The following is a 22764-nucleotide window of genomic DNA, read 5'->3' on the forward strand; positions in this document are numbered from 1 at the left end:
AAGTCAGTTTGAACCACAAGGTCAGCAGTTCAAGCTCACCAGCTGCTCATTGGAAACCCTATACAGGGTCACTATGGGTCGGAACCTGATTGACGGCACTTAACAACAACAACATATCACTTCATAATTATTTATTTACTTGTACCATGGTGAACTTTTCATAGATACCCCTATTTTATCCTGGTTTGAGTGAAGCTGAAATATCTGTAACTCCTTTTGTTTAGGAAAATTGACTTACATACTGCATAAGCAAAATGTGCAGCTGTGTTCTCAACAGTGTTACTAGCAAAATTGAACTAAGAAACTTTCCTTCTGAATGAACTCATATTCCATAGGCCTCTTTCCTTTCCAGATACACTTAGTGAACTTGCAGTGTGACTTCAGTTATCTGTTCTGCCTTAATTCCTTCAGCATACACAATGACAATCTTGTGTTTCCAAGGAACAGTGTCCTCAATGGCAACCCTGTAGTGAGAAGAAAAAAAAATGATGTCCAGAGTACGATCTTTGATAGAACAAGCACTATCAGATAATTCATCCTTTGGTTTTCCTTTCAGACCTCTTGTTCAGTACTGTATGAGGGGGCTTCAATAAATTTGTTGATAAGTGAATTGAAAGGTCATGGAATTTGTCTGCTAACTTTATGAAACCCTTGTATAAAGTGAAGCTCCCTCTTCCTGTATCCCATGACCTCTCTTTGTGGGCTCATCACTCAGTTCCCTGTTGGTAGTTACTAAGATAAACTTTTCTAGAACTGCCACAGGAGCCAGCAGAGTTTAAAGCTAACTTCTTCCCAGATCCTATGAAACAGGTGAAGCAAACATCTGTGGTAGTGATTTCAAATTTTGGCAGATTATTTTCACTGGAGATTGCCAGGCTTTAATGCTTTGTAATCACTTAGTCTCTCTGTGCTGTGCATGCCATGATATGAGAATAATTTCCTCATTGTCAGGGGGACGTAAAATGGTATTTGAGACGGCTAAGCAATGCTGACCTCATCACTTCTCCATGTACTGCTGATTTCGGCACTTTGGAACTTCTCAAAAAGATTCGAGGCTGATAAAACTATAGCTCTCTTTAATCTGGAAATGTCACACACTGAAAACATTTTCTGAATGCTTCCCACAAACTCTGCATTCCAGACAGGCATAGAACTGTGCGTTTTAGCAATCTTTTGTGAATCGTGACATAGTGAAAATCTGAGTTTCACAAAGTAGTAACAGCGGGAGGGTATGTGAAAATATTCAGTAGTGAGGGTTGCCAGTGAAGTTACAGCTCTCATTGAATATCTTATTTCTTTGAATAATAATAAATATTGTCATTGTTATGAAATTCAAGCCTAATGAAAAAATCCCCATAGTGGGAAAGAATGATAATCTTTTGTTCATGGCCATTAAAAAACTACCATCAGGAGGGATTTCTACTCACTTACTTAAAATATAGAAAGCATCCACATGAGCCAGACAGGCACTGTGTTTACCTTTATATGCTTAAAACCCAGTGAGAAATACAGGTAAGTAATCAAACAAATATGAATTCAATTCTAATGCTGATACTAGAAGGTACAGTAGAATGGGCCTCAAACCAGATTGGAGATGGGGGTTACCAAAAGCTGTTTGGAAAAGGCGTATTTAAACAGGGCCGCTATGCACAGTCATAGAGGTTGCCCACTACACAACCGTACTTGATGTGACTCAGTTAAACTAAGACCTGAGTGAAGTGTTGAAGTAAGCTAGGAAAGGAGGCAGAAGTAGTGGAGCCGGATGTGCAAGGGAAGGGAGCTGAAAGAGGAGCCCAGTATCAACAGTCACTAGGAGGGCCTGGGAGCAGTAGAGAGCATGGTATCTCAGCTAAAGAGTAAATCAAGGAAATTCTACGGTTGCCGTTTAGAGGACCAGAGAATCAAGGAGCCCTGAGGAAAAGAATATTTCCAAATTGGGGAGGAGTCAAAAGGTTAATGCTGCTCCTGTATGATGTTAAATGTACAAAGAAGGACAGCCTACAAGGTGAAACATGCTACAGCCTTTCTGTGCCATTCACGTCTAACAAGTCAAGCACATCAAATGTGGAATCAGTTACTGAACAAATTGGTGTTGTGAAGTGCCTGTCGAGTCTATTCCAGGAGTGACTGGTGAGCTTGAACTGCCAACCTGGTGGTTCAAACTGATTTACTGATGTTCCAAGAAACATTGTCATCAATGAGAGCTGTAAATTCACTGGCAACCTTGTAGTAAAAAGAATAAGAAATTATGTCCCGAGGATGATCTTTGATAAAACAAGCACTATCGGATAATTCAGACTTTGCATGTCCTTTCAGGCCTCTTTGTTCAGTACTGTATGAGGGGTTTTCAATAAATTTATGTATAAGTGAATTGGAAGATAAGGAATTTTTCCACAAACTTTTGAAGTCCACAAACTTTTTGTATCAATTGTTGTTGTTAGATGCCATCAAGTCAGTACTGACTCATAGTAACCCTATGCACAACAGAATGAAATACTGCCAAATCCTGGGCCAACCTTACAATTGTTGCCACACTTGAGCCCATTGATTCTGCCACTTTGCCAATCCATCTCACTTGGGGGGGGGGGGTTGGCATTCCTCTTTTTCTCTGACCCTCCACCTTACCAAACATGATATCCTTCTCCAGTGACTGGTCCCTCCTGAAAATATGTCCGAAGTATGAGAGATGAAGTTTGGCCATCTTGGCCTACAAGGAGCACTCTGGCTGCACTTCTTCCAGTACAGATCTGTTTATTCTTTTGGCAGCCCATGGCACTTTCAATATTCTCCTCCAACACCATAACTCAAATGCATCAATTCTTCTACGATCTTCCTTATTCACTGTCCAGCTTTTGCATGCATATGAGGTTATTGAAAATACCATGGCTTGGGTCAGGCGTACCTTAGTCCTCAAACTGACATCTTTGCTCTTCAACACTTTGAAAAGGTCTTGTGCAGCAGATTTGCCTAATGCAATACGTCGTTTGGTTTCTTGACTGCTGCTTCCATGAGCATTGATAGTTGATCTAAGAAGAATGAAGTCCTTGACAATTAGAAGAGGATGAATTGGACAAGGTCTGCCTTCCATACTCTTCTCCCAGGATAAGTGCAGACATTGCTAATCAATTGGGACACTCTATTCAGTATGTCTGCACTAGGCCTCATAATCTTCTTCAATTCTAATTTAAAAAATGGCAAACAGACAATCTCTTCCCTGGCACTACCAAACATCAAGGCCTTTCAGCCCTGATATTTTAGAGTTCTGCAGAAGTTCCACAGTTATAGGCCAACAACTGGATCCACAGGACAGATGAGCAAATGAATTTGGAACAGAAAAATTCTCAATTTTTTTTTTCACTTTAGATATTGTTGTGTTGTTGTTATTGTTGTTAGTTGGTGTCTAGCTGACTCTGACTCATGGCCACTCTAAGTGTACAACAGAATGAAATGTTGCCCAGTCCTGTCATCCTCATGATTGTTGGTAAGTTTCAGTGTGACAAACATTGCAGAATAATGACTGAGGCTTAGTGGATTTCGTGGGCCAACAACATTGTCTAGAAATACTGGAAACATTATGAAGTCAATTTCCACATCACATGGAAGAGTTTGCCCATTGCCCTGTGTGCAGGGCTAGCACTGAAGTCGTGCTTGGTAATTTTATGCTGCTCTTTATATGCATGCTCTCCTTTTTTTCCTTAACCAAATCTATATTTGAAATTTTCCCCAGCCCAAGAGCATCTTTGCTGTACTAGAGAAGGTTTCATTTTGGGAGGAGTTCCTTACCACTCGGGACCAAAATAGGACAGAAATTGCTATTCACTCCTGCTGAATTATAGATCACTTTGCCCATGACATTTCAAAGCAGGATCTGTCTGTAAACTTGTATTACAAATCAACAATCTTCATTATATTCATTTCTAGAAGGATTTCAATGTAAGCTTATACCTCTTAAATCTCGCCATGCATGGAAACTAACCATGGGGTTTCATGCAGTCTTGTTGAATGGGAATGAGTTTCTGTGTTATTAGGGACCTCAGATGGCAAGGAGAAGGGAAGAAGAGAAGTCATTTCTATTACATAAAATATGAGCGCTTGCTGAATAAGTATGTGCCTTGCAATACTCCATGGCAAGATTACTCCTAAACCTTCATGGAAAATAGAAGTCTGTTAATGTTCGATTGTATGGAATACCCTGTTGTCCAGCAGCTAAGAGTCCAGATCCTTCATGGAAATGGATTGTCCATAAGACGCACATGCGTCTTTTGTTCAATGCAATGTGTACTAAGACATAGGGCTGAAACTCTGGGTGGTTTCTAGATTGCCCTCATGCTGAGAGGTTTTATTCCCCTTCATCTCCATGTGACCCCACTCCCCACTTACATCAGTATTTGCAGAGGAGAGTTTTCGTAGAACTATGAGCCCAAGATAGTGGAACTTGTCTGATTGCTGTCACTAACACAGCACAAATATGTTGTTACAAATCCATCTATTCTAAGTTGCACCATGGATTTGTTAACATCCTTCTGAGGGAAAAGCTGAATTATTACAGGTCAATTATAAGACATGTCTTAATTTGAGAAAGCTGGACATGTTAGAAAACTTTTTAGTTTTAAGGCAATGTAATAGTAATGTTTATCTGGCTATCATGTTACCAGGAAGAATAATATTTGTAGAGAAACCTGAGCAAGCTTTCATAAAAGAACAACCATCCCTTCAGATCTCTAGTGTTGTTGTTAGTTGCAGACAAGTTGTTACTGACTTATAGTGAGTATATAAACAATGAAACAAAATGCCACCTGGTCCTGAGCCATCCCCATACTGGGTTTGGGATCAACCCATTGTGCTCCGTTGGGTTGTCATTGGCTGATTATATGAAGAATGTGGCATCAGAATTGGAGGAAGACTCATTAACAACTTGTGATATGCAGATAGAGGATTTATCTTTGCTTACTGGAAGCAAAGAGGATTTAAAATACTTATTGCTAGAGATCAAAAACCACAACGTTTAGTATGTGTTGCACCTCAATATAAAGAAAACAAAAATCCTCACCACTGGACCAATAAATAGCATCAAGATCTATCGAAAAAATACTGAAGTTGTCAAATACTTCATTTTGCTTGGATCCACTATCAACACTGGAAGCAGCAATCAAGAAATCAGATGATGTATAGCATTGGACAAATCTACTACAAAGAACACCTCTTTAAAGTGTTCAAATGGAAAGATGTTAATTTGAGGACTAAGGTGCACCTAACCTAAGCCATGACATTTTTAATAACCCCATATGCATATAAAAGTTGGACAGTGAATACAGACCATAGAAAAATTGATACATTTCAGTTATGGTGTTGGAGAAGAATATTAAAGGTATCATGGACTTCCAGAAGAATAAACAAATCTGTGTTGGAAGAAGTACAACCAGAATGCTCCTTAGAGGCCAGGATGGCGCGACTTTATGTCTCATACTTCAGATATATTATCAAGAGTGACTAGTCACTGGAGAAAGACATCATGCTTGGTAAAGTGGAGAGATGGCAAAAAAGAAAAGCCCCAACAAGATGGATTGGCACAATGGCAGCAGCAGTGGGTTCAAGCATGACAAGTGTTGTGAGACACAGGACCGGGCAGTGTTTGGTTCTGTTGTACATAAGGTCGCTATGACTCAGAACCAACTGAACAGCACCTTACAAGTGTTTGGCATATGTCAAATGTTAGTTCCCTTTGAATGTTTTTTAAAAATATTTTTTTCATTAACATATTCCATTTGCATTGGATTCTTAAAAGCTATGCTTATTTTTACATGATTAAAATTACGATTCATATGTTATTGTTGTTAGGTGCCATAGAGTCGGTACTGACTCACAGTGACCCTATGCACAACAGAACGAAACACTGCCTGGTCCTGGGCGAACCTCATAATTGTTGCCACACTTGAGCCCATTGATGCTGCCATTTTGCCAATCCATCTCGCTGGAGGATCTTCTTCTTTTTCTCTGACCCTCCACCTTACCAAACATGATATCCTTCTCCAGCGAGTGGTCCCTCCTGACAATATGTCCAAAGTATGAGAAACAAAGTTTGGCCATTCTGGCCTCCAAGGAGCACTCTGGCTTCACTTCTTCCAATACAGATCTGCTTGTTCTTTTGGCAGCCCATGGCACTTACAAGATTCTCCTCCAACACCATAACTCAAAGGCATCAATTCTTCTACGGTCTTCCTTATTCTCTGTCCAGCTTTCGCATGCATATGAGGTTATTGAAAATACCATGGCTTGGGTCAGGTGCACCTTAGTCCTCAAGCTGACATCTCTGCTCTTCAACACTTTAAAAAGGCTTTGTGCAGCAGATTAGTCTAATGCAGTACATCATTTAATTTCTTGACTGCTGCTTCCATGAGTGTTGATAGTTGTTCCAAGAAAAATGAAGTCCTTGAAAACATCAATCTTTTCTCCGTTGATAAGAATGTTGTGTACTGGTCCAGTGGTGAGGATTTTTGTTTTCTTTACATTGAGATGTAATCCATACCTAAGGCTGTGATCTTTGATCTTCATCAGTAAGTATTTTAAGTCATCTTCATTTTCAGCAAGCAGGATTTTATCATCTGCATATTGCATGTTGTTAATGAGTCTTCCTCCAATCCTGATGCCACATTTTTCTTCATAGAACCCAGCTTCTCGGATTATTTGGTCAGCATACAGGTTAAGTATGGTGAAAGAATACAACCCTGTTGCACACCTTTCTTAATTTAAACCATTCAGTGTTCCCATGTTCTGTTCGAACAACTGCTTCTTGGTCCAGGTACAGATTCCTCATGAGCACAATTAAGTGTTCCAGAATACTCATACTTTGCAATGTTGTCCATAGCTTGTCATGATCCACACAACTGAAAGCATTTTTGTAGTCAATAAAGCACAGGTAAACATCTTTCTGATATTCACTGCTTTCAGCAAAGATCCATTGGACATCAGCAAGGATATGCCTTATTCCACGTCCTCTTCTGAATCTGGCTTGAACCTCCGGAAGTTCTCTGTGAATGTATGCTTACAGCCATTTCTGTATTATCTTTAGTAAAACTTTACTTGCATGAGATATCAAAGATATTGTCCGATGATTTCCGCATTTGGTTGGGTCACCACTCTTTGGAATGGGCACAAATGCAGAGCTCTTCCAATCAGTTGGCCAGAGAGTTGTCTTCCAAATTTCTTGGCAGAGATGAGTGAGTGTCTCCAGTGCTACCTCTCTTACTTGAAAGATTTCAATTTTTATTCCATCAATTCCTGATGCCTTTTTCTTTGTCAATTCCTCAGTGCACTTTGGACTTCTTCCTTCAGTATCATTGGCTCTTGATCATATGCTGCCTCTTTAAATGGTTGAACATCAACCATTTCCTTTTTTATTTATTTATTTTTTAACCATTTCCTTTTGGTACAGTGACTCTGTGATTCATATAATTACTTATTAAATAAACTATTAGAAACTTCATACAGAGGTGAGAATATTTTATATAAAGCAGAAATTTATTATCTTTTTTAGATATTTTCAGAACATTCTTCTGGCAGAAATAATCAGTAGATTTATAAATAATTGTGATATGATTAAATAAAGATCAGCTATTAACAATCCCAAATTTTGATTTTTTTTTTTTTTATCTTGAGGAGTGCTGTTCCATTCATTCTTTGATAAGAACAACAACTGTTTTGAGAACTACTGTGACCACTGCATTTTCTGTGCTATTCAGAAATTTGACTTTTTAATTCTTTTTAATAGCATTTGGTGTGCAAACAAACAAAAACTAGACACCTTCAAAAGATGATCTGTTGAGGCTACAATTCCATTGAGGCCTCCTCACTCCATGATAAAAACCTGGTTATTTGCAAAAGCTGTATGAACTCTTGTTGTATGCTTTGCATGTATTCTTGATGAGTTGATAGCACTTAGATATGATTGTCATAGTACAGAACACAGGTGGCAATGAGATACACTGGAAGAGGCAGGGGCTTAGATACAGATGTATCTGTATCAGTCAGTTAGGCACTATGGGAATGAATCCAGCTGCTGGAGAATATTCTATACAATGTGCAACAGTTGGCATGAGAAGAGTAGGACAATTGGGCAGTAGGTAGAACAAATATCTGTTAGTATTGTTGTTGTTGGTAATTGCCGTCGAGTCGGTTCCGATCCATAGCGACCCTGTATAGGGTTTCTGAGGAGCAGCTGGTGAGCTTGAACTGCCGACCTTGCAATTTAAACGGCTTTGCAGTCTGGCGCGTTAACCCACAGTGCCACACCAGGACTCCATCTGTTAGTATTAGAGAGGTCCAAATTGAGATGGTCTAATATGAGGTCCAATATGTTGTTGTTGTTGTTGTTGTTGTTAAGTGCCATCGAGTCTGTTCTGACTCAGAGTGACCCTGCTGTATAGGGTTTCCAAGTAGCAGCTGGTAAATTTGAACTGCCGACCTTGCAGTTCAAACCGACCTTGGGGTCTGGTGCATTTTAGCTAACATAAGATCCAACATGAGGACTCTTTGTGTGATGCTGTAGGATCAGCACTGGATTGTGAACCACAAGATCAGCAGTTCAAACCCACCAGCTGCTCCTCAGAAACCCTATATAGGGTCACTGTGAATTGGAACCGACTTGATGGCACTTAACAACAGTATGAGATGATGAGGTAGAGTATGGTGTTCAGAAATTTGAAAAAATAAGAGCTGACATTAAAATTTGATCATACCCCTCAGGCATAGTGCTAAACTGTCTTGTTTTTGTTATTAGTTGCTGTCAGATTAGCTTTGACTCATAGCATGTCCATGAATAACAGAACAAAGCCCCATTCCATCATCATTACCCTTGTTTAACTTAGGTTACTTTATTTTGTTGTTGTTAGTTACCATTCATTCAGTGGATTCTGTCTCCTGGCAACCATGTGTGTGTAGATTAGAATGAAGACATAGTGTTTTCAAGACTGGGAGTTTACAGAAACAGATCACCAGACCTGTCTTCAAAAGTGTCTCTGGGTGGGTTCAAACCACCAACCTTTTGGCTAGTAGTCAAATGCAACTGTTTGTAACACCTCTTTAAAACTCTGGGGAAGTTGGTATTTTAGCATCCCCATTTAACCAGGGAAGAACTTGAGTTTGTAAGTGATGTGTCCAGAATTTGTACCAACATCTAGCTGGCATGATAGCTGCACTGTTAACCACTCTGCCTACTGTTTCCCCAAACAGGACTTGATCCAAGAAGGCAGACAGTGAGGTACTCAGGAAGACTGGCAGGCAGATTCTAGCCCAAGTTCAAGGCCTGAACTTCAGCTGGGGGTGGGGGGGTACTAAGATGCAAACAAAGCAGAAGCATAGGCATTCTTATCAGATCTGGGTCACAAGGTTTCAATTTGATTCAAGTCAGAGGTAAATGTGCTAAATTCTACTTTCTATGGTGATTAATTTTGGGAAAGAGCCAAGGGGCTCAGCTGTGAGAAGTAGTACTGGATGGAAGCTGGGAGGGAGCCAAGCATTAAAGTTGACCAAGTTACAGATTTTAACCTTAGAGGGTCAATTAAGGTGAATAAACAAGAAGGTCAATGAATATCAGCCTTGAAAATGTGTTGTGATTTTCTGACTGAACAAATACCTGCTCTAAATTTTCCATATTGGAAAATACATTGGTAATTGATATTGTCAATATAAATGTCTCACTACCTCTGGAACACCAAGGACTCAAGCCCCAGATGGCAAGAACAGAAAACTGAACAATTCTCATGTCAAGTTACAAAGCATTTTTATCTACATCCTAACATCATATGTGAGCTTTGCATGTTAAAGTCAGCATGAAAAATGAAGATTGGATCTAGTCAAAATGGCCCTTGAAGTTTCCTTAAATGAGCATATACAGTTGATGGTTTTGCATCTGTCAGGCCATTTCTAAGTCCAACACGGCCCATTTTCTCTTTAAGTGTGTGTTGAAACACATGCTTCTTAATTTGAGCAGTAGATGAAATAGCATTCATTTAGTGGCTATTTGAAATTTGTATGAAAAATATATATGTGTTGAGGATGGTAAGGTTGTGTTCAGGGTTTTTTTTCTGAATGCAAAGAGTGATTTTCCAAATAGTAAGTGTACATGTAATAGAACCCTAAAAGTCCTGGTGTGGTGCTATAGGATAAGCACTGGACTACTAACCAAAGATTAGTGGTTCAAACCCACCAGCTGCTCCTCAGAAATGCTGTAAGTGTCCGCCATGAGTGAAAACCGACTTAAGGGTATTTTACAATAATAACTCTTTCGTTATTTACATTTTGAAGATAAAGAAACTGACCACAAGTTAGTATGCATAATAAACATCTAAACCAAGGTCATATTGTCAAATCCTGGGCAGTAGCCACCTTAGCCCAGACACCTCAATATGAGCATTACACCTAAAGAGCAGCGCATTCTTTAGCTTATAGAATTCCAGGGATGCCCCAGAAGAAAACGAAGCCTCCATAACCCATGTGCTGGCCACCTGCCACAGCACTAGCTCTGGGATTTAGACCTACCACTGTGTGCTTTGGCTGCTACAAGTCATCAGTGTGTTGAACTCTACCATATAGCACCAACTAGCAACTGAGCATGACCTCAAACTCAGGTCTTTATGTATCAACCTTCAATGGAGCAGGCTGTTTTTCTGTTGTTTTCTGGTCCCTGCAGGTGACAAGGAGACAAACCCAGATGCAACGCACATAGATCCTGCCCTTTGGGGCAAAATGATATAATTACTGTGTTTGATTGCTGACTTATGTTTTAAAAATCTCTTTGGAAGTTTACAGTCCTTTTGTGACCCCTCTAGAGATTTATAGCTGTAATAAATGTCTCAGATGTCAGTTCAAATTACCTAAGCAGCAGTATTCTAAGTAGATATTTCCCTCTTCTCCTGTCATCGTTCCTCCAACACTGTGGCTAGTAAATCTCCTCCAGTCTCTTGACCTGATGAGTCATGGTCAACCCCACCCCCACTGCCCATGTGATTCCTGCCACGCCTTGCCTGACTCTTTTGTGTCCATGTTTACTTTAACATCTCTCAGTATGATTTTCTGTTGTCATTGGTGAAGAAACATGAAGAAAGGGAACGATGTCAGCAGAAATGGCAGAATGGGAACCTCCAAAAATACTCTCCTCCATAAGAGCAATGAAAATTGTCAAAATCATTTCTTTTAAGGGCTTTGAAAACTAACCAAACAATGGAGAGAGCATTCTTTCAAGAAAAAAATGACTGCTTCTCTGTTAGAATATGGCCTTCAAGTCTCTTTATCTCGCCCTATTCCCATCCTGATCTTTAAATTCATATGGAAATCAAAGGCCACAGAGGAGCCAAAACAATTTGAAAAAGAACTAAATTGTAGGGCTCGCTTTTTCCAGTTTCAAAATGTACGACGTTGCTACAGTCCCAGAGACGCGGCCCAGTTGCCATCAAGTTTGCTTTCACTCATTACAACTCCATGGATTTATGGAGATCTGTGATCTGTAGTGTTTTCAATGGCTGATTCTTCAGAAGCAGATTAACAGGACTTTCTTTGTAAGTGCCTCTAGGTAGACTTGAATCTCCAACCTTTTGGTTTATGCTGTTGTTGTTGTTAAGTGCCATTGAGTTGGTTCCAACTCAGAGTGACCCTGTATAGGTTTTCTAAGGAGTGGCTGATAAGTTTCAGCTGCCGACCTTGTGGTTCAAACCAGCCTTGCAATCCAGTGCATTATCCTGCAGTGTCTCAGCAGGTATATGGTGTTGGTGTTATGTGCCGTGGAGTCGATTCCGACTCATAGCGACCTTGTACAGGGGTTCCAAGGCTGTAAATCTTTACAGAAGCAGAAAGCTTCATCTTTCTCCCGCGGAACAGCTGGTAGTTTCAAACTGCTGACCTTGAGGTTCGCAGCCCGATTCGTAACCACTATGCTACCAGAGTTGAGCCTATTAACTGTACCACTAGAGACACTCTTAACTCTCCACTCCATCAGAAAAGGTTTGAAGTGCTCTAGGCTCTTCATTTCCACCCCATTTCCAGCCTTCTTGAAGTTCCTTCTTTGGGGACAGTAGCAGAAAGTGGCAAAAGCGGAATGGTACTAATACATTCCTTCATGTCACAATGAAACAGTATTTTTAGCTTATTTTTTTTAAGTTGGCATCAAAAGTCCAGTTTAGTACTTCAAAACCCAAAAGCCTCCACTGTTAGCAAATGCAAATGAAGCACTTAGCTATGAGTCTGAATTGGCGCTCTGGCTGCCAACAATAACAGCAAAGGAACTAGTGGCAATTTCTCCATAAGAGGAGACCTGGGTTACCAACCAGAAGCAGTTGCTATTTACACCCATGGGTGGTTGCTATGTCAAGAAGACTCAGTTACAGATAGATCTCAATCTTGAAACCCTTCAGTAGGTGAGGAGTCTCCCTTGTGATGACAATCATCAACTGCCCTAACTTTGAAGAGGGTCATCAGATGAGGGGCTGCTGGTCTGTCTATCCTCACCACAGGGACAAGGACCATGTCTAAGATTGGCAGCTGTGGCAACAAGTGTAGGAAGAGGGACTGAAGAACATCAAGCAAAACAAAGAGGCATTGCAGAGCCTTTCTAGTAAGAGTCTAGAGTTGGAGAACCCAGATTTAAAAAGATGAGGTGGGAGGCCACACAATGGAGAACAGCAGGTTAAATGCAGGCTAGAGACCCATGGGCAGATCAGTTCACTGCCGTACAAAAGCAGATGGCTTGAATTGAGCTTGGCAAACTCCGTTTAGAGTTCTTGGCTCCATTTTGCCCCCCACAGATGTGGCCAGTAGAACACTTGTCAATATTAAAAAGATAGAGGAGAAGGGAAAAGGAGAAGAATAAGCAGAAAGAGAAGAAGAAAAGAGGATGAGGAGAAAGTGGTAGGAGGAGGTCTGAGAAATAGAGCAGGGGTAGGAGGGGATGATTATTGCTAGTCCCAGAGCTCTCTGCTTTCTAAGGATGCAGCACAAACTTGGTACATACTTCCTCAATTAGTTATCAGTACTCTTATTAGTTATTATCTGGTCATGGAAGAGGCGAAGGGTGGAGAGATTTAGTCCTAGTGAAAACTTGGTTTAAAATGAACTTTTCATACCCAGGCCCCAAAGTCCAGGCTATAATAATGCAAGTGAAATGCTGGTTGCATTATTAAGTATAATAGGAGCTATGGAAGGAGAAGGCTGAATCCTCCAAGATATCCTAACTCCAGTTTTGGGCGCTTTACCTATTCTCGCTGCTCCTTCAGATTCTGGACCCTCTTATCCAGGGTTCTTATATACATATGGGAGTCAAGGAGATAAATGCAATGTGATAAATGGGCTGGGTGTAAAATAACAAAAGGCAGGAGACCCTGGGCTTCATGAAAGGGGTTAGCAGGGAGTGCTGGAGATTATGGTAAATGGAGACCATATGCCACCCTCTGAAGAGGCAGTACTTCTCTGTTCCATCCTATCATTGTCATGTGGGAAAGCAGCCTCAGAGGTGCCAGACCTTCTCATTTTTTCACAAGAAGACAGAGGACCAAACAAAATATATCTGCAGACTCACTGTATCTGCCTTCAGGTTTTCTGGACCACAGTTGTGTATTTTTCTGAATCGCAAGCATAAGATTGATTCCTTCTCGGTGTTCCTTTCTTTTCCCAGGCCATTACATTTATGTTGACACCTCATTTGCCAAGCAAGGGGAGAAGGCTGTGCTGCTAAGTTCTGATTTACAGGCTGAGGAATGGAGCTGCCTCCGCTTGGTCTACCAGATAACTGCATCTTCAGAGTCTCTATCAAATCCTAGCAAGTTGAGCCTCTTTGCCAGATTTGAACATGAAAGCTTTGACCGCTTGCTTTGGTCAACTAAAGAAGCTTCAGACAGTTGGCTCATAGCCAGCCTGGATTTGCAAAACAGTCCCAAGAAATTCAAGGTACGTGGAGTTTAGAAGGAAGGTACAGGGTTTAATATGTATGTTTTGTGCTCCTCTGAGATCTCATGAAAACTGCAGCCTTTTGAAGTTAGTTATTTCTTGTATTAGGATGTGATGCTTTATAGGCGACATCTTCTAGAAAAGTATCAGTCATCTAAATTAATCGTTTATTAATTCTCTAAAAGAACTTCTTCCTGAATTTCTTTCTCATCTATTTAAATGACATATCTTTAAAAACTAGATGGGATTAAACCAACCCTCCAGTGGAAATTGAGTTCCTTAAGGATGTCAGGGAGAATTTTCATTTCTTCTCATTTTGTTTCACCTCTCCTTCCTTGTGTGTGGCATGTGTTTATGTTCTCTCCCTAGTGGTTTGTTTGCTATGTTTTTTAAATAAGATATTAAATATAATGGAAAATATGTTTTAAATCATAGCTACTTAAAGAGCATGTGCCTTCAAAGGTATTGAAAGAGGAAGGTAGAGAATGCAAAACAAAGCTGAGTGTGGATTGGGTTGGGGGAAGGAGGGTGTGATCTACCCTTGGTTGGCCATGAGTTGTGATATTTAGTAGGACTACGTCATTGAGAACACAATGGATCGTTTATGAACACTCTCTTCATGCCTAATCCCCTTCCTATTGCCTATCCCATTGCTCTTCTGCTTCAGAACATTTTGAAATACTGTCAGGTGCCATGGATAGAGGGAAGACATATTGAGGGTCTGCGTTTCCCCTGTTTCACAATGTCCTCTCAACAGACCATCACACTGTTAGTCTACCAGCACAGTTGCAAAATATCAGGCTAAAATATCATCAGAAAAAATGACTACTCTCAGAAACAGGACTGAGTATAAACTCTAACAGGATGTGGAATCAGCCACACAAATTGCCATGTTCTTCCCATAGTTCATCTGTTCTTTGTCTAACTTTTTCTGATAATGCACAACTAGGGAGACTAGATAGGAAATTTAGGGGGCAGAATTTACGTTAATGGGGGAAGAACAATTCAGAGAAGGAGAGTGAGAAAGGCTATATAAGTTGAGGGATGCAATCAATAGCACTGAAATGTACATTAGAAACTGTTGAATTGATACATGTTCTGCTGTGTAGATGAGAGGACTTCAAAAAGTTCATGGGAAAATTCCATTATCTTTACATTTCATTTTTCAAACTTTTTGAAGCCCCCTCACATGCCCAACAAAAAAGAGTATATTTTAAAAATCTCTTTTTAAAAACCACTAATTTTTTCCCATCAATATAAAAACTAGAAAGTGATTTATGAGCCTCTACCATTGTATGCGGAGACTCCCTCCAGAAAGTCAGATTGTGTGTCCTACTTCCTCCCACACTCTTAAACCCTCTACTCTCTGTTCCTAATCAGAATGGATTGCCTCAAGAACACACGCTGTCTTCTCCATCTTCAGTTAGAGCTCCCACAGCACTGACAAGGTGTGGTTGGATAACAATTGAAGATAGATTCCTCTGAGCTTCTAACGAACACCTTGCTCGCCTCAAAGTTCTCAGCATATATGTATGTTTCTATGTACACAGACACACACATCCATTTAACAAAGTCTGGTGTGGTACTGTAGGATCAGCACTGGACTAGGAACCACAAAGTCGGCAGTTCAAACCCACAAGCTGCTCCTCAGAAACCCTATACAGGGTAGCTATGAGTCAGAATCAACTTGATGGTACTTAACAGCAAAAAATAGTGAGATTGGTATTCAATACCAATTAGCTGGTACTAAACTCTCTTGTTTTGCTCTGACTTGCTGGGTGGCTGTTAACTAGTAGCTGAAACATTGAACAAGGAAACACAATGTTTAAAGGTCTAACATCTCCCCCGACCACTTTTTTTCCATGTGTTGTGCAGATTTTAATAGAAGGTGTCCTAGGGCAGGAGAACACAGCCAGCATTGCACTCTTTGAAATCAAGATGACAACCGGCTACTGTATTGGTGAGTTTCATTTTCATTGCGTCAGAACGTGAATCTTTTACTGAAAGCTGCTGTTGCCAGAGGGAATTGAATCAGCCCTAGAAACAGTCTTTTATAGAATACACTGCATAATGCATAGAAGTTTAAATTCTGTGTTAGTTTCACTTGAATGCTGTGTGCTGTTTCTCTGTATTTCGCACAGGAATGCTCATTAGAGTTTGTGTTTGTCAGGACTAGCTAGATTAATGAAAGAAAAGTGAATGTAGCAACTGTAATCTCAGAGTAGTACTACTTTAACCTTAACAAGAGCTAATAAAAATAATTTCCAGTTTGCTGCAAACTCAGCTTTCTGTAGCATTTCTTCCTTATTTCACTGCATTTCTTTCATGACACACCCAATGGTGTCTATATAATCACACTTGTCACTTAGGTGCTCGTTGAGCAGTGTTTCTTAGGTATCAGGTTCTGAGACAGCATAAAGAGAAGATAACCACCTTTGTCTTGTGCTTGCTCACCATCTACTCATCTACCACTGAAGTGATTTCTATATATGATAAATCCTACTAGAGAAGAACAAAAGCCCTGGTAGCATAGTAGGTTATGAGTTGGGCTGCTAACTTTAAGGTTAGCAGTTCAAATCTACCAGTTGCTCCTCAGGAGACAGATGAGGCCTTCTGCTCCTGTAAAGACTTGTAGCATCAGAAACCCTATACAGGTCTCTATGAGTCAGAACCAACTTGATGGGACACAACTACCACCACTAGAGAAGAACAAGCCATGGGTGCAGAAAAAAAGAACAGAAAATTGTTTGGAGAGGCTGTGTAATAGAAGAGATGCAGTTGAGCTGAAGTTAGTTATATGAGGATCAGAGCAGGAAAGAAAATGTTTTCTATGGGGAGAAAATACAGGGCAGGCCCAGACAAAGACAAGAGGTATGGTGTATTTGAAGTGAGACTCCTGGAGTTTGCTATGGAGATTCTGGTTCCAGGCTGTGGAGTGTGGACCTAATAAGTTACAGGTTTGTTACTAAGTGCTGTCAAGTCAGTTCTGACCCATAGAGACCCTGTCAAGGGTTTCTGAGGAGCAGCTGATGAGCTTGAACCCCCAACCTTGTATCTCAAGCCAACTTTGCAATTCAGTGCATTAACTCACAGCACCACACCAGGTTTGTTGTTGTTGTTGAGTGTCGTCAAGTCAATTCCGACCCATAGTGACCCTGTATAGGGTTTCCAAGGAGCAGCTGGTGAGCTTGAACTGCCAACCTTGCAGTTCAAACAACTTCGTAATCTGGTGCATTAACCCACAGCACCATCCCAGGACACCAAGTTTGGGAGACACTAAAAAGCCCTGGTGTGGCGCTGTAGGGCAAAGCACTGGACTGCAGATTGAGTTGAACCACAAGGTCGGCAATTCAAACTCACCAGCCACTCCTTGGAAACCCTATACAGGGTCACAACTCTATGGCAATTAACAAATAACAAAAAGTCAGCCAGTAGGGGAAAGGCACACACTTTCTTGTAAGGAAAATGGCTCTGGCTACCAAGGGGAGATGGATTGGAAAGGAGGGAGACACACATGAGGCGGAAAAATACAGAGGAAGCTATTGTGACCTTCCAGAAGGGGCAGAAGGAGAGTTTAAAACTGGGAGCTGCCAGTGGAGTAGGTAAATGGAGTAGGTTTGAGGACTTTTCAACACTCACAGTATTTGGAGGTTGAATGGATACAGAGTGGAAGAGAAAGGAGAATCAAAAGTGATCCTGAGCTCATAGAGAGCTTTCAATACATTTCTGACTTTTCTTTTTCTCTAGTTGAACCCTGGTATGGTGCTGTGGGTTAATACATCGGACTGCAAAGTCGGTTTGATTTGCAAGGTCAGTGGTTCAAGCTCACCAGTCGCTCCTCGGAAACCCTATACAGAGTCGCTATGGATTGGAACCAACTCAACGACACTTAACAACAACAACAACAACAACATGGACAACTTTAGCACTGTGTGTCAGGGCTGGGTAACAAACTTATTGTTGTCATTAGGTAACCATTGAGTCACTTCCAACCCATAACGACCCTGTGAAGGTTTTCCAAGGAGTGATTGGTGAGTTTGAACTACTGATTTTGCAGTTAGCAGTCCAATACTTATCCTAAAATAATACCATGCTGGGACTTGGGGTAGCAGATAATACAGTAGGGGGAAAAAACTGAAAATATACATCTTATAAATTGTCAATACTTTCTAAAGGATTGATAATATAGTATTGATACTATATCAGTCAGGGTCCTGGTAGGACGGTGGAAACAGGGTAGAGTCAACCTGAGTAATTTGAGTAAAGTTCAATAAAAGAACTACAAAGGTGTGTGGAGACAGAGCAAACCAGCCAAGGACAATTCTGTGCTCTAAGACTAGTAACCAATGCATTACCTTTAGATTTGATGGGGCAACGGAAGAGGGGTTGCCGGGATCTGGAGACGGAACCTGTATGGTGAGGGCTACTTGACAAGGAGAGGCACACAGGCCACCATGGTGACTTGGCAAGTTGAGAGCTGGGGCAATCAATGGCCCAACCTCACTCTTCTTTCACCTTCCTTTGGCCAAACCCACCAGGAAACCAGAAGGCAGGAGAGCACATTGATCTAGTCCCTCCAAATCAGTCTCTGGAGAACCAAGTTGCTGGTGAGGGCTGAGTAGAGCTGGAAAATCACCAGCACAATCATACTTTTATCATATTTTAAATTGTGTTGACTATGGGAGTCAATGAAGGCACTGAGGGAATTTGATGGATGGAGAGAATTTATTTGTGCAAGCATGTCAATGCCACTGAAAAACAGGGGATCATCTCCCTTCTCCACTCAGTAGCTGTAGAAGGGTCGCAGTGCTGAGGATACATGTCTGTCCTGACCATTCTGACAGAGCCCTTGCTTGTAAGAAAAGCAGGCTATCTTTTGCATCTGGGAAGCATACTTTTCATTTTGTCCACCATCAAGAGAGAAGGTGATGGAGGGAGGACTTGACTTCCAGGGGAAAGAAATGTTGTGGGCAAAATTTTTGGAACTAAAAGCAGAGACTTGAAGAGTGCTTGGAAATAGTCCTATGGAGTAGGAACATAGTCATCATTTCATATACGAAGAAACCAAGGCTATCAGCCATGGTTCACACATGTCTAGTAAGTAGAAGAGTCACATTCCAAAGGGGCAATGATGGATTAGAACCTTGATTCTTGAGAAACATATACCTCTGTTTTACTGTCAGCTTCATGAAGGAGACTGCAGTAGCATCATTGCCTCATTTATCTCTCTTCTTTGGCCAATAATATCTTGGGATCTTTGTATATACTTTCAGTGGGCAAAGGAACAGAGAAAAATACCTGAATATCTAAGAGTAATCACTGAAGTAGACATAGGTATAATAACTAGGGTGACTGTGTCTCCATGAAGTGGGTTTTTATTTCTCTTCTGCTAGAATGTGACTTTGAAGAAAACCATCTCTGTGGCTTTGTGAACCGCTGGAATCCCAACGTGAACTGGTTCGTTGGAGGAGGAAATATTCGGAACTCCCCCTCCATCCTTCCCCATGACCACACCTTCAAAAGTGAACTGGGTAAGCTGGGAACAGAAAGGTTAGTTTTCCCTGGATAACTGTTTGTCTCTTCCATTTCCTCCCACCCACTGCAATGACCTAACTGTGGCTTCTGTCAACAGACAAGGCAGGGCAAGGATGAGAAGTGACCAGAAAGCCTGATGGAAGAATAGGGGAGAACAGGCAGTGAGATTGAACAATCTGCAGGCCACATGTGAACTCTATAGCAAAGGAGAAGCCCACCCAGTTGAAGACTGCTTTATTTATGACCTGGTTTTGCTATTTTTACAAAGCGATTGTGCTTTGCTTTCCTATCTATTTGTTCATAGATATTTGCTCAGTATTTCTCCATTCTAGAAACAAGGCTGGAATAACACCAGGCTATTTTTCACCCACTAATACTAGACTAAACATCATGAAGTGAACATTAAAAACCTCTCAAGTGGCCATCAGGTGAGCCAATACTGCCCATTTATCCTGAATGTGGTGTGCAGTGGGGCCCCCTTGTGGCCAAGTAGGCTGGTTCCCGAAGAGAAAAATCAGGAGGAGAGGTTAAGTTTAGTAAGAATTTGACAATCAAAAGAAAGTGTCTACAAAAAGATACAAGGACAGAGGTTTTCTTAGTTGTGAGTTATAATTCTTTCACCCCAGTATTGTTGTTGTTAAGTGCCGTCAAGCTGATTCGACTCATAGCAACACTGTATAGGGTTTCCAAGGAGCATCTGTAGACATTGTGTTAAGGAGTCAATGCATATTCTACAACGCCACACCAGGACTCCGGACTCCAGTTGTTGTTGTTGTTAAGTGCTGTCGAGTCGGTTCCAACTCATAGCGACCCTGTACATGGTTTCTGAGGCTGTAAATCTTTACGGGAGCAGAACGCCTCATCTTTCTCCCGCAGAACAGCTGGTAGTTTCAAACTTCTGACCTTGTGGTTCGCAGCCCAATTCGTAACCACTAGGTTTTGTAAAAACCTAAGTGCCCCCACAATTGCAACACACTCCAAGTCTTGCTAAATAGTAAGAAGAGTCTAATGGCTGAGTTTTCCACAAGAGCAAGAATAGAACATCTTGGTTCAGCTGCAAACAGTCGTTTTTTCTTTTGATCTCTTGTCATGTGAATACCGAGATGATCTACCCAGCCCAATTAAACAGCTGCTTATGACAATGTGTTCTCATGTCTGAAGACATGCTTTTCATGGTTCTTTATAGTTTCCTTAATTCACTGTAATTTGTGTTCATCTGAATATTTTTAGCCATGTCTCCAAGTTATTTTTAGTTTTGTTTTTTCAAAAGTGCCCATTCTGAGCCTGTCTTGGCTCTAGAAAGTCTTAGTCCTGATTGTCTTCTTTACTCCTATTCTTTCTCCTTTATATCCAGAACTTCAGTTTCAATTTCCTATGGGGACAAGTATGGTGTGAGCAAGAGATGTGAGCTGGGTGACGACTATGGCAAACTAGAGAGGATAAACCCCGTACAAAGGGAATAGCCCAACTACTCAGCTCTGGTTACTTGTTACCATGTAAAACCCAAGCCCAGGATGCTAGCTCTTTTGACTTTTTGTAATGATTTGGAAATCAAACTTTTTATGTAACATTTCCCCAATGTTCTTTTATTTTGGTAAATATTTTCTAACAACGTTGTGTGGGCCAACAATACACATCTGTAGGTCAAACCCAATTAGCCAACAACTATTTTGCAATTACTACTCTGTGTGTTCCCTTTCTTTTTCAATGAATCCAGGCTTCTTAGGAAAAAAGTGCTTATATGTATAAGCATATGTATAAAGGTTACAGTCCCATGTGGCTTAATTGTTTAAGACAAACCCAACTTTAGATCTTGCATTTTCACTCATTTGACCCCATGTGCAAGGTATGATGGGAGAAATGAAGATTATAATGAAAAGTATTCTATGGGCCCTGCCCAGTTTCAAGGAACATAATATCAAGAAAAAGAAAGACTTGCTGCCACAAACAAATATAATACAAGGTAACTTGTGTCAACTGTCATAAGATTGTTCTGATTCATAGTGAACCTGTATAGGGTTTCCCTTCTCCTCCAGAGAGGCTGGTGGAGTCAACTGCTGACCTTGCACTAATGGCCCAACATGCAAACCACTATGCCACCAGAATGTCATTGTTTTAGGAAATTTCAATTCCCAATGAAGGCCAGTAAAGCCCATTACACCCCAACCCCTAATGAAAATAATTCTACAGTAAGTCTATCACAGTGCTTCAGCAAAAACTGCAGAGGGTCTCAACTTAACATCTACATTTTGCAACTGGTGAGCACTTAAGTGCAGGAGAAAGATGAGGCTTTCTGCTCCTACAAAGACTTAAAAGCCTCAGCAGCACTATACAGGGTCTCTATGAGTCAGACCAACTAGATGGCACTTAACAACAACAACAACAAACATTTAAGCAACAATTAGTCTCCGAGAATTTATTATCATACGTTTCAGATGTCTGAAGTCAAGCCACTGCACTTGGTCCCACGCCCCCTGCCTCTGCAAGCCTGGTGCATCACATGGTGACAGCGGCTTCTTGGCCGCACCATTCACTTTGGCATCATCGTATGTGGTTAATCGCACCGGCGTCATTGCTGGTAACATAAACCAGGACATCGGAGGAGTTTCTTCCATTGATGTATCTATCAGTACCAGGTCCAAAAGTAGCTACTCAGGTAAACCTTAAAAGTCTAGATGATGCTGAAAAAGGAAAGAAGAATAAGAACCAAACAGTAGGATTCACTGGCATGATATCATCTCTGTAGGGAAATTAGGAGGCAGTTGGGTATGTATTTCTGACCAGAGTATAGATAAACAAGCACGGTAACAGGAACCAAGGTGCTCAGGGCAAAGCTGAACATACGGTAAAAGAAGACAGAGATGATCCAGGCAGCATGGTCCTTGTAGGCACCGTAAGTCTAAGAATAGAAATTGTAATCGCAGTGTGCACTCATTGGCATCATCCATGAAGTCAGAGTCCCTTCCTAGTTCAGAACTGAAAAGTGACACTGATCTGAATCTGCCAGGATGCCCAAGAGCATCAACAGTTCTACGGCACTGATGATAGGGTAGCAGACACCAAACAGGATGCAGAACAGACAGCAGCTATTTGAGTAGAACCACATTGAGGATATGGCTATCTTCATTGCTCCAGCCATGGGTGCAAACTCCTCCTCTACCACTCCTGTTCTGCCTGGACTTACCTGCTCCACACTTCTGCTGAAAGCGTCTACATCCTACCACCCCAACCCTCTGCACTTCCCCTGAGTACTCCTACACACACATCCAAAAAAGCACTGGGTATTTGGAGACAGAA

The 22764-nt window shown here is 41.1% G+C and overlaps 1 protein-coding gene across 1 annotated transcript in view; it reads left to right on the forward strand.

Annotated features, from left to right (window-relative positions):
- Positions 1–22764, forward strand: part of MAMDC2 (MAM domain containing 2) — a 200994-nt gene that overhangs the window by 90715 nt on the left and 87515 nt on the right. The window contains exons 3-5 of the mRNA XM_006834912.1: positions 13661–13932; positions 15808–15892; positions 19326–19463. Coding sequence (XP_006834975.1) covers positions 13661–13932; positions 15808–15892; positions 19326–19463 — 495 coding nt within the window. The remainder of the gene's footprint in view (positions 1–13660; positions 13933–15807; positions 15893–19325; positions 19464–22764) is intronic.

Source organism: Chrysochloris asiatica, unplaced genomic scaffold, assembly GCF_000296735.1.
Source record: "Chrysochloris asiatica unplaced genomic scaffold, ChrAsi1.0 scaffold00014, whole genome shotgun sequence".
NCBI lineage: Eukaryota > Metazoa > Chordata > Mammalia > Afrosoricida > Chrysochloridae > Chrysochloris > Chrysochloris asiatica.